Source organism: Hypomesus nipponensis, chromosome 21 (assembly GCF_054491055.1).
Source record: "Hypomesus nipponensis isolate SF chromosome 21, ASM5449105v1, whole genome shotgun sequence".
In the NCBI taxonomy this organism is placed as follows: domain Eukaryota; kingdom Metazoa; phylum Chordata; class Actinopteri; order Osmeriformes; family Osmeridae; genus Hypomesus; species Hypomesus nipponensis.
Window position 1 is genome coordinate 2,988,323 of NC_140381.1, and position 11,678 is coordinate 3,000,000.

Here is an 11,678-nt window from a genome sequence, read left to right on the forward strand (position 1 = left end):
TTTTACACTTTTTTTCTGTTACTTGTGTGTGTACGGTTGAGTGTGTGTGTGTGTGTGTGTGTGTTTGTGTGTGCACCTAGATCTCAGATCTCTTTAGACACCAGAGAGCCTAATGGCAGGCAGTGCTGTGTGGTGTCAGCAGGTGGGAACAGCCCCAGGCCAGCCGTAAGAAGCGCTGGAAGGACCCTGTGTTGACACAGAGAATCGTGACTGCTAGCCTGCCCACACTCAAACAGGGCTCTGCCTGCCTGCCTGCCTGCCTGCCTGTCTCTCAGTCTGTCTGCCTGGCTCTCTGTCTGCCTGTCTGTATGTCTGTCTGTTTCTCTGTCTGTCTGTCTCTCAGTCTGTCTGCCTGGCTCTCTGTCTGCCTGTCTGTATGTCTGTCTGTTTCTCTGTCTGTTTCTCTGTCTGTCTCTCTGTCTGTCAGTCTGTCTGTCTGTCTGTCTGTCTCTCTGTCTGCCTGGCTCTCTGTCTGCCTGTCTGTCTGTCTGCCTGGCTCTCTGTCTGTCTGTCTGTCTGTCTGTCTTCCTTGCCTAATGGTAGTCTTGCCCACTCGCTCATCTCTGTGGACAGACAGGCAGTCCACCTACCTGTCTGTCATCTTCCTCTCTTGAATAATATATAACACTTCATTACAGCACACCCCTCTTTTTCGCTCTCTCCCCCCCCTCTCTTTTCTCTCTCTCCCCCCTCTCCCCCCCTCTCTCTCTCCTCCCCCTCTCTCCCCCCCCCCCCCTCTTCTCTCTCTCCCTCCCTCCCTCCCCCTCTCTCTCCCCCTCTCTCTCTCCCCCCCCCCCCTCTCTCTGCTTCCCCACATCACTCCCCTTTTATCCATATATTTTTTCTGCGTCATCTCCCTCTCTCCTCTTTTTCTCAATTCATCCTCATTGGGGCTCTGTCTTTTATACCCCTCCTCTGTTTTTGCACTTCCTTTATAATTCTTCTCCTGACTCCTGAATGATCCTTTTATTTTACATCTCCTTCACCCTATTTCGATGCTTTGTATACTCACCTCTCTACTTTTCTCTCTGCCTACATCTTTTCCTCCCCCTCTCACTATCTTTCTCTCTCCCATCTGTACTGTACCATCTGTATTTCACTCCCTTTCTCTCTCTCTCCCACTTCCCCCTCTCTCCTCTTTCTAATAATCATAATATACAACTTTGACATAATTACCTGTGTATGGTGCATGGGCTGTCTGTCTGTATCCTTGATAATATCAAACCAGAACTGAACTAGTCTTGGTTTTACGCTCAATCATCCATAGGCAACAGGTGACCCAATTTCCTTCCAGCAGATAAACATAAAAACGACCCCAAAACTAGAAATACGCTAGAACCACTCATGCCTTCTATGTCGTATCATTTTTTCTTCTTCTAATGTTTCGGTTAGTAATAAAAAATGAATTTGCTTCGTCTAAATGAATGATAGGCTATTTACCAATAACTGGGCTAGGGGTTGGTAGGCGGGACTGACATGCGGAAGAGGTGCTCCAGTTGTTGCTATGGTTGAAAATGTCTCCTTAACAACCGGACAGAAACTTCGGATTTGTTGACTAGCTACACAACGGTGCGTAACTGTCGGTAGTTATTTCTCAATAAAGCATACATGTGCAGTAGAATTGTAAACTTTCCTACTGTCAGGATCGGTTTTAATAGTATTTTGAGCTAAACACATCAATCGGTAAGCTAACGCGTTAGCATACATAGCTACTGTATCGAGCCAAATATAAATCCACTTAATGTTCGACTAGCTGGCTAGTCTCTTTAAAGATTAGCTAGCGAGCGAATTTACGCGAACAAACGATGCTTAACTATCAAACCATCAACCCTAGCTATTAATTGCTGCACGTGTCCAAGTAACGTAAGATTGCTAGCTAGCCATCAAGGTTATTACAGTACAGTTTTAATGAATTCGTTTGCTACTGTGCAGCTAACGTTAGCTAGCGCGTAGCTTGTTAGCCAAGTTATTGAGGACGTTAACTACTTTGCTGGCAAGCTGGCTAGCTATCTTAGTTGCCATAGCCAGCCAGCTAGCTAGCTAAGTAACGTCTCTTTAAATTAGCCCTGGCAATATAGCAAACAAATGCCTGTATGTATGATTTAATGTCAAATAACAGTTTGTCTTTCTCTCCCCAGCTGTGAAAGGGGGGATGGCGGAGACAGCGGAAAGCAAGAAAGAGGAGGCTGATTACAAGAGATTGCACAGTTTCCCTCTAATACGGGTAAGAAGTAGAACGGGCGAATGAGAGGAAGTTTGAACGGAAATGAAAGATAACGAGTGACTCGGGACAGCGACCGCTTAATTGCAGTCGACTGCATTGATTGAACATCGAGTGAACATCGAGTGAACATTGATTGAACATTGGTCAAACACTGAAGGCACTCATCTTCTTTCATTCCCGTGACCTCTGTTGCGTTCCTTCCTGAAGCACACTGACATGCCAGAGGAGATGAGAGTGGAGACCATGGAACTGTGTGTCACAGCCTGCGAGAAGTTCGCAACCAACAATGAGGTGGGTGGGAGGGTGAGTGGGTAGATGGGTGTGTGTTGTCATGGTTCTGTAGTTTGTTTTTGAGACTCTGCATCAGTGTCCATGGTTACCAATTTATAAAATCTCTCCTTCTCTCGACCCCCCCCAAACACACACACACACACACTCCATCCACTCACCCCTCCCGCTCCTCTCCCTTCTCTCTACACCGTCTTCCTTCTCTCTACACCTCCCTTCTCTCTACACATCCTCCTTCCTCCCTTCTCTCAGAGTGCAGCGAAGATGATTAAGGAGTCAATGGATAAGAAGTTTGGCAGTTCGTGGCATGTGGTCATCGGAGAGGGTTTTGGCTTCGAGGTGACCCACGAGGTGAAGAACCTGCTCTACATGTTCTTTGGAGGGAGCCTGGCCGTGTGTGTGTGGAAGTGCTCCTAGCACCCTCTCTCTCTCTCTCTCTCTATTTCTTCTCTCTCTATTTCTCCTCTCTCTCTCTTTTTCTCCTCTCTCTCTCTCCCTCTGTCTCTCTCTCTGCTCCAAGCACCCCCCTCTCTCTGTCTATCTCTCAGTCTCTCTATCCTTCTCTATTTCTCTCTCTCTCTGTCTCTCTCTTTTGTTGCTATGCTTTTCAGCTCTCCTTCCGTCCAAAACTCCTTCCGTCTAATTTGTTACTTCTGGAGATTCTATGCGTGTGATTGAATTCACAGCCAGGGTCACCAATGCCCCTTATCCCTTTTGTTCAGGGACTGTGAATGTGTGTGTGTGTGTGTGTGTGTGCGTGTGCGTGTGCGTGTGCGTGTGTGTGCTGGACACACACCTCTTTTTTTAAAGACTGTTTTTTCCACCCCCACAGTCTGGTCAGTCTTTATGTAACAATGTAACATCCATCTGGAGTTCTCTCTCTCTCTCTCCTTTCTTTCTCCTCTCCTCTCTCTCCTCTCCTCTCTCTCCTCTCTCTCCTCTCCTCTCTCTCCTCTCCTCTCCTCTCCCTTCTCTCCTCTATACTCTCCTCTTTTTCTGTCTCTCTCTTCCTCTCTTCCTCTCACCTGTCCTCTTAACACCATTCTGTAGCCTTTTTTTATTATATTTTTAAATATTTTGTACATGTAAATACTTTGATGCAACTTGAAAACCGTTTTTAATGAGCGATGCTCCTCAAGGCAGTGAGAAGACGAGCTGGCGCTAAGCCACATCCACAACCACAGACACATCTCTGTTTGTCTCTGAAGAAACTGTTTATATGATCCGCTCTTCTAATAGCATGCCCCACGATGATATTACCCATGAGGCTTCAGTGCTAGAGAGGTGGAACATCATAGAGGTCGTTCTGTGAGTCGGCCTATGTTTGAGGGTTAACTGATTGTATAATAAAATCTGGATTGTACTTAAAGGCAAACAAGGTTTGTACGTTGCTTGTTATTCTACATCCTCACACTGCAGTTTGCATGCCTTTTCTGACCCTAATCTACCTCAGACATTGCATTATGGACAACAGAGATTAGTAATAGCTATTGCTTTGGGTAGAAGAGAGAGAGAGACAAGGGGGATTAGGAAGGTGGTGATTTATCCTGTGTAGAATATGTTCTAAGGATTACAAAAGAGATTACAAAAGTATGCAGTTTCCAGTTGTTGCTAGGCAAATGACTTGGTTTGGATCTGCTGAAAAAGTTTCCAAAAGTAACTTAGTCCGAGAGCAGATTGAGAGGCAGCTTTCGAGAGGAGAGAGAGAGATAGAAAGAGAGAGAGGAGGGAGAGAGAAAGAGGCACAACAGATAAACCACATTTTGACAGAGAAAGAACAGGCGTATACACAGAGAGGGGGATGAGGGTTAATGGAAAGGGAGGGAGGAGAGGAGGAGCAGGTGAATGTGGTAATCTGGACCTTCACCCTGACTGGAGACCAGCATGCCCTCAGCACTGGTCAGTACACCTTCTCAGACCAACACACACACACACACACTTGTTTACCTTTCCTCATGCACACACACACACACACACACACACACACGTGTTTACCTTTCCCTTAAGCACACACACACACTATTTCAGTCCCTTTTAGACATGTTTAAAATGAGTGTATTTGGAATATGTATTCATATATGTATTTTATTTATTTCCTATCTCACACACACACACACACACACACACTTCAAACCATCCCTCCCTCTACAATGATAACCAACAAGTTTTCTTCACTGTCAACATTTGCCTTCCCTGAGTTGAAATGTTACCTCTCCTTCTTTCCATCTCTTTACTCACTCTCTCTCTCTCTCTCTTCTCTCTCTCTCTCTCTCTCTCTCTCTCTCTCTCTCTCTCTCTCCATCTCTCTCTTTCTCTCTCTCTCCATCTCTCACTCTCTCCATCTCTCTCTCCCTCCCTGCTGGTGTGTTGGACCTCATCCATAATTCACCTCACATGCTCTTTATATATCTCCTCCCTCCCTCTCTCTATCTTTCTATCTATCCTCTTTCTTCTCTCCCTTCTTCAGACTACTTTCCTCGAGGGATAAATCTCAACAGAAACAGTCTGGTCTATGTAACATTGGGATCATCCCTCTATCCTCCCCTCACCTTCCCATCATTCATCCCTCCCTTCATCCCTCATCAGTCTACCCATCTCTCATCATCTTAGCCCTCATCACTCTATCCCCCTCCCCTTCCAGACACTCATCCCCTCATCACTCTATCCCCCCTCCCCTTCCAGTCACTCATCCCCTCATCACTCTATCCCCCCTCCCCTTCCAGTCACTCATCCCCTCATCACTCCATCCCCCTCCCCTTCCAGTCACTCATCCCCTCATCACTCTATCCCCCTCCCCTTCCAGTCACTCATCCCCTCATCCCTCTATCCCCCTCCCCTTCCAGACACTCATCCCCTCATCACTCTATCCCCCTCCCCTTCCAGTCACTCATCCCCTCATCACTCTATCCCCCTCCCCTTCCAGTCACTCATCCCCTCATCACTCTATCCCCCCTCCCCTTCCAGTCACTCATCCCCTCATCACTCTATCCCCCTCCCCTTCCAGTCACTCATCCCCTCATCACTCTATCCCCCCTCCCCTTCCAGTCACTCATCCCCTCATCACTCTATCCCCCCTCCCCTTCCAGTCACTCATCCCCTCATCACTCTATCCCCCCTCCCCTTCCAGTCACTCATCCCCTCATCACTCTATCCCCCTCCCCTTCCAGACACTCATCCCCTCATCACTCTATCCCCCTCCCCTTCCAGACACTCATCCCCTCATCACTCTATCCCCCTCCCCTTCCAGTCACTCATCCCCTCATCACTCTATCCCCCTCCCCTTCCAGTCACTCATCCCCTCATCACTCTATCCCCCTCCCCTTCCAGACACTCATCCCCTCATCACTCTATCCCCCTCCCCTTCCAGTCACTCATCCCCTCATCACTCTATCCCCCTCCCCTTCCAGTCACTCATCCCCTCATCACTCTATCCCCCCTCCCCTTCCAGTCACTCATCCCCTCATCACTCTATCCCCCCTCCCCTTCCAGTCACTCATCCCCTCATCACTCTATCCCCCTCCCCTTCCAGTCACTCATCCCCTCATCACTCTATCCCCCTCCCCTTCCAGTCACTCATCCCCTCATCACTCTATCCCCCTCCCCTTCCAGTCACTCATCCCCTCATCACTCTATCCCCCTCCCCTTCCAGTCACTCATCCCCTCATCACTCTATCCCCCTCCCCTTCCAGTCACTCATCCCCTCATCACTCTATCCCCCCTCCCCTTCCAGTCACTCATCCCCTCATCCCTCCATCCCCGTTATGTCAGTTCTGCTCTCTCCACGTCGCCCTGTTCTCAGCGCTCCGTTATTTCGTATCCTAGCAACCCTCTCACCGTCTCACAACATCCAAGTTCCTGTGTGTGTGTGAGAGAAAGAGAGAGAGAGAGAGAGAACGAGAGAGAGAGAGAACGAGAGAGAGAGAGAACGAGAGAGAGAGAGAGAGAGAGAGGAGGCTAACTGCAAAGAAGGAGTCTTGGAGAGTGGTGGATGATGGGAAGAAAGTGAGAAAAAGGATGAATGCGGCAGACACAAAGAGATGGACGCTTTCATGGGTCCAAGCAAAGGATCCTTTCAGTCGCAGAATGAAAAAGCATAATCCAATATTAATGTGGTGTGTGTGTGTGTGGGTGGGTGGGTCTGTTAAGATTATCTTCTGGCGGTGGAAGTTACATCATCTCCTGCCTGTGTGTGTGTGTGTGTGTTCTTACAGATCTGACAGACAGATCTTCTCATCATGACAGCTTTTCTGCCAGTCGCTATCCTGAGAGACAGTCCACATGAAGCTCAAGGAGACAGGATCAAAGACACACACACACATCAGGAGAACATGCTCCCTTCTCTGTTGCATCATGCATCACAGGGGGTAGAACTCCCCAGTCTAAATAAGGGATGAACGAAGAACATCAAAATAGGGGCTGAGTCTGCCAACCTAACACACACATACACACACACACATACCAACACACACTGACTCTCTCACACACGCTCATTCACACACATACCTACACACACTAACACACTCTCTCTCACACACACATACATACACCCAAACACATACTCACACATACAAACACGCAAAATCCAATATGCTTGTTTACCTCCATAATCCTCAGACCACCCTGACCTGGCAGGACTCCCATGCACCAGACACAGAGAGAGAGAGTAAGTGAGTGAGTGAGTGAGTGAGTGACAGACAGACAGACAAACAGACAGGCAGAGAGACAGGCAGGCAGGCAGAGTGACAGACAGAGTAACACACAGATCCTGAGTGAGTGACAGACAGACAGACAGGCAGACAGACAGGCAGAGTAACACAGACAGAGAGAGACGAAAAGGAAGAGAGCAAGCAGGTGAGGCAGAGCCTGTGGTCTGCTCGCGCTCCGGACAAAGAGAGGGAGATTAGAAAGAAGGAGAGGAAAGAGAAAGAGCCAGGTAACCTTTAGCTTTACTGAGCTGTGTGTAAGCTGATAGTCATGTCCTTGTTCTGCACAGTGACCTGTTATAGAAGGTCTGACTGGACACGCTTGTCTGTCTGTGTGAGGGGGTGTGTGTGTGAAGGAAGTTCGTATTGGTTCAGAGAATGGTCGCTAGACCTCTTGCTGCTACTCTGTCCTTCCTTGCTCTTACTTTCTCTTCAAACTTTATTTCTCCTCATTCACCTTTATTCATCTGTGTCTCTCTCCTTCGCATTCTGCTGGTCTCTCTCTCCAACTGATCACTTCATTTCTTTCTCCTCCCTCCCTCTCTCTCTCTCCCTCTTTCCCTCTCTCACCTCTCTCCATCCCCACGCTCCCTGCTCCTTCTCTCTCCCCCTCGGCCATCTTCTCTCTCCCTCTTTTTCTCTCTCTCTCTCTTTTTCTCTCTCTTTTTCTCTCTCTTTTTCTCTCTCTTTTTCTCTCTCTTTTTCTCTCTCTTTTCTCTCTCTCTCTCTCTCTCTCTCTCTCTCTCTCTCTCTCTCTCTCTCTCTCTCTCTCTCTCCCCTTCTCTCTTTCTCTCCTAGCACCATGAGGTGTTTCCCCCGTCGTTGCTCCAGGACGATCTGTCTCTCCCTGGCCTTCTCCTCCGTCCTCCTCCACCTCTTCCTCCTGTCCCTCCCCGTCTCCCAGCCTCCCTGCGAGCCCAACCGGGCCCCCAGGAGCCAATCCCTCCGTGCCCTGGGCGCCGACCACGCCTACCGGGGCGGCCGGGACCGGGATCAAATTTATCCATTAAAGGTTCCTGACTCGGCAGTTAATATGGAGGCTGGGCTTGAGGAGGCGGAGCTTGAAGAGGCGGAGCTTGAAGAGGCGGAGCTTGATGAGGCGGGGCTTCAGGAAGAGGCGCTTGAGGAGGCAGAGCTTGAGCAGGAAGCTCTTGAAAAGGCGGGGCTGTCTCAGCTCGAGGCACTATTCAACCACCCGTTGTACAATCTGCCCGACCCGCCCCTGGAGGAAGACGATTGGCTGCTGAAAGTGAAACCCAAACTGAGAGCCAGTGAGAAGAGCTCGCAGATGTGGTGAGTGTGTAGCCTGTGTGCTTTTGTGTACATGCCTGTGTTGGTGTGTGCTTGGGTGTGTAGTTGTATTCATGCTCTCTCCCTGATCATCCCTATCCCCCCCCCATCCCTCCCCCCCATCCCCCCCCCCCCACAGGGTGAGTAACACGGACGATGGCTTCGAGGAGGTGAGGTGGAACAGCAGCGCTGCCAGCCATCCCCCCTGGCTGCGCTTCCACCTTGGTATCTCCCGCTGGCAGCTCTACCCCCCCCACGACCCCAACGTGGTCCAGCTCGCCCTGCAGCTGGCCACACACCGCATCGTCAGCGCAGGTGAGGTGTGTGTGTGTGGTGTGTAAGTGTGTGAGTGTGTGGTGTGTAGGTGTGGTGTGTGTGGTGTGTTTGTGTGAGCGTGTGTGTGTGGTGTGTAAGTGTGTGTGGTGTGTGTGTGTGTGTAGGTGTGTTTTTCGCCGTGTATGTGTGAGACAGATATCACACATTTGTCTCGCGACGCCGGTGGAGGAAGGAGACGTTGCCACGGTAACCCTTCTGTCCCCTGTGTGTGAATCCTTTCAGTGCAGAAGACTGGAGGAACCCAGCTGAAGCTGATGATGTCCTTCCCCAACTACGGACAGGCCATGTTCAAGCCCATGAAGTAGGACGCACTCGACGACGCAAACTAGGACACACACTAGGACGCACACTAGGACGCAAACTAGGACACAAACTAGGACACATAGAGGGATGTAGGACACACAGTAGGAGACACGGTAGGATGTAGGACACACAGTAGGAGGAACAGTAGGATGTAGGACACACAGTAGGACACACAGTAGGATGTAGGACACACAGTAGGAGACACAGTAGGATGTAGGACACACAGTAGGAGGAACAGTAGGATATAGGACACACAGTAGGAGGAACAGTAGGATGTAGGAGACACAGTAGGAGACACAGTAGGATGTAGGACACACAGTAGGAGACACAGTAGGATGTAGGACACACAGTAGGAGACACAGTAGGATGTAGGACACACAGTAGGAGACACAGTAGGATGTAGGACACACAGTAGGAGACACAGTAGGGTGTAGGACACACGGTAGGGTATGTAGCAACACACATAATATAACAAATATGAATTGTTGCAAATTATACATTTTAAGATCATGTAATAATCATTCATGATACGAGCTGCTGTTCTGTTCATCCTCTGGGGTTATAGTGTGTGTGTGTGTGTGTGTTTCCCAGGCAGGAGAGAGATGAGGAGACCAACTACGACCTGTACTACTTCTCTGACTTTGAGAGACACAACGCTGAGATTGCTGCCTTCCACCTGGACAGGTACACACACACACACACACACACACACACACACACACAGATAAAAACATTCAGATATGCACACAATTATTTCACTCTCTCTGTGTTTCTAACTCTCTCTTCCCCCCCCTCCCCCTCCTCCCCCCCCCCCCTCCCCCCCTCCCTCCCCCCCCCCCTCCCTCCTCCCCCCTCCAGGATCCTGGGTTACAGGAGGGTTCCTCCGGTGGTGGGCCGGCTAGTGAACGTGACCTCAGAGATCAGAGACATCACCACCGATCAGAAGCTGGCTCGGACCTTCTTCACCTCCCCTGGTTAGCCTCACACACTCTCTCTCTCTCTCTCTCTCTCTCTCTCTCTCTCTCTCTCTCTCTCTCTCTCTCGCTCTCTCGTTCTCCCCACATATCCATCCATCCATCCATCCATCCACCTTCCTAATCCTTGCTCCTCTCCTCATTGGCCCTCTCTCTCCCCCTAGTGGGCAACCTGTGTTTCTACGGCCAGTGCTCGTACTACTGCTCCACGGAGCACGCAGTGTGCGGCCGGCCCAGCCTGCTGCAGGCGTCTCTGGCCGCCATGCTGCCCGACCTCTCCCTGGCCCCGCGCAGATCCTGGAGGTCGCCCTGGAGGAGGTCCTACAGCCGCAGCAAGCTGGCCAAGTGGGCTCCTCTCTCTTTCACACACACACACACACACACACACATACACAACGTCTGCTGAACACAACACATCATTGAGATAAACCGGCAGGCCTGTTTCTATGCACGCAGTACAGTTTTATTCTAAAATTATTCTACCTCAAAACTTTATTGACAAACTGTACCAGGTGGGAGACAGAGAAGGACTACTGTGCCACGGTGAAGAAGACCCCCCCCTACAACGAGGGCACCAGACTTTTGGACCTGATGGACATGGCAATATTGGACTTCCTCATGAGTATAACCTGATTTAACCTCATTTCTATCAGTTCTTTCTTCTGATTGGTTCGATCTGTCATGGCATATGAATGTTAATTGCAGGACTTTGATAATTGCTTGCGGATCCTAGTTTGATGGTTCTGTGTGTCTTCCTTCCTGTAGGTAACATGGACAGACACCACTACGAGACCTTTGAGAAGTTTGGCAACAACACGGTCCTCCTACATTTAGACAACGGCAGAGCGTGAGTGGTGTGTGTGTGCGTACGGGTGTGAGAGTGTATCGCGTGTGTATGTGTGTGTTACATTGACACTCTTCTGATCACAGGTTTGGGCGCCACTCCAAAGATGAGCCGTCAATCCTGGCTCCTCTGGAACAATGTTGCAGGTACACACACTGACATAAACACACACACACACACACATACAGACACGCACATACACAAACAAACACACAACTAAGCACACACTCTGCTCCTCATCCCCCCTCTCCTCCTCTACTCTTTTCCTTTCCTCTCCCCTCCCCTCTTCTTTCCTCTCCTCGCTTCTCTCCTCTTTCCCCCTCCCCCCTCTCCCCCTTCTCCTCCCCCCCTCCCCCCTCCCCCCCTCTCCTCCCCCTTCTCCGCCCTCTCCTTCCCCCTCTCCCTCCTCTCCAGGATCAAACGCTCCACCTGGCTGCGCCTACTTCTCCTGTCCCTGCCTCAGTTCCCCCTCAGCCAAGTCATGAAGAACTCTCTTTCCCAGGATCCTCTAGCGGCCGTGGCCCCGCTCCTCTCAGAGCCCCACCTCGCCGCCCTCGACCGCCGCCTAGCGACCGTGCTGCGGACCGTGCGCAGTTGCCAGGAGCGACAGGGTCAAAAAGGTGCTGAAGGGGTCATCTATGATGACATCCCTCAATATAAGGACCAAGTCATTCCTGCAACAGAATAGCCCGGGGCCGAGGTTTTTCATGGTCCAT

General features: G+C 50.1%; 2 protein-coding genes across 6 annotated transcripts in view; both read left to right on the plus strand.

Annotated features, from left to right (window-relative positions):
• Nucleotides 1-1,430: 1,430 nt before the first annotated feature.
• Nucleotides 1,431-3,890, plus strand: LOC146237456 (dynein axonemal light chain 4). The gene is made up of 4 exons (XM_084685634.1): nucleotides 1,431-1,569; nucleotides 2,139-2,224; nucleotides 2,432-2,515; nucleotides 2,765-3,890. Exons 2-4 carry the CDS (start codon nucleotides 2,153-2,155, stop codon nucleotides 2,927-2,929), a joined length of 321 nt encoding a protein of 106 aa, XP_084541760.1. The 5' UTR covers nucleotides 1,431-1,569; nucleotides 2,139-2,152; the 3' UTR covers nucleotides 2,930-3,890.
• The window catches only part of fam20cl (family with sequence similarity 20 member C, like), a 9,450-nt gene continuing 534 nt past the window's right edge, over nucleotides 2,763-11,678 (plus strand). The window contains exons 1-12 of one of the 5 annotated variants that reach the window (XM_084685527.1): nucleotides 2,763-2,863; nucleotides 6,724-7,175; nucleotides 8,014-8,508; nucleotides 8,645-8,820; nucleotides 9,064-9,142; nucleotides 9,736-9,828; nucleotides 10,003-10,118; nucleotides 10,283-10,463; nucleotides 10,631-10,740; nucleotides 10,884-10,965; nucleotides 11,049-11,108; nucleotides 11,377-11,678. The exon at nucleotides 11,377-11,678 is cut by the window's right edge and continues 534 nt beyond it. In XM_084685527.1, coding sequence (XP_084541653.1) covers nucleotides 8,018-8,508; nucleotides 8,645-8,820; nucleotides 9,064-9,142; nucleotides 9,736-9,828; nucleotides 10,003-10,118; nucleotides 10,283-10,463; nucleotides 10,631-10,740; nucleotides 10,884-10,965; nucleotides 11,049-11,108; nucleotides 11,377-11,650 — 1,662 coding nt within the window. In that variant the 5' untranslated portion in view covers nucleotides 2,763-2,863; nucleotides 6,724-7,175; nucleotides 8,014-8,017 and the 3' untranslated portion in view covers nucleotides 11,651-11,678. The other 4 variants (XM_084685531.1, XM_084685528.1, XM_084685530.1 and 1 more) reach the window with 4 other exon arrangements.

Bases quoted from the DNA above. Each gene is read 5' to 3' on its own strand.
- LOC146237456 (XM_084685634.1), top strand. From the start codon at position 2,153: ATGGCGGAGACAGCGGAAAGCAAGAAAGAGGAGGCTGATTACAAGAGA. The intron at 2,225-2,431 runs GTAAGAAGTAGA...TCCTTCCTGAAG, and splicing joins ACAGTTTCCCTCTAATACGG to CACACTGACATGCCAGAGGA. The intron at 2,516-2,764 runs GTGGGTGGGAGG...CCCTTCTCTCAG, and splicing joins AGTTCGCAACCAACAATGAG to AGTGCAGCGAAGATGATTAA.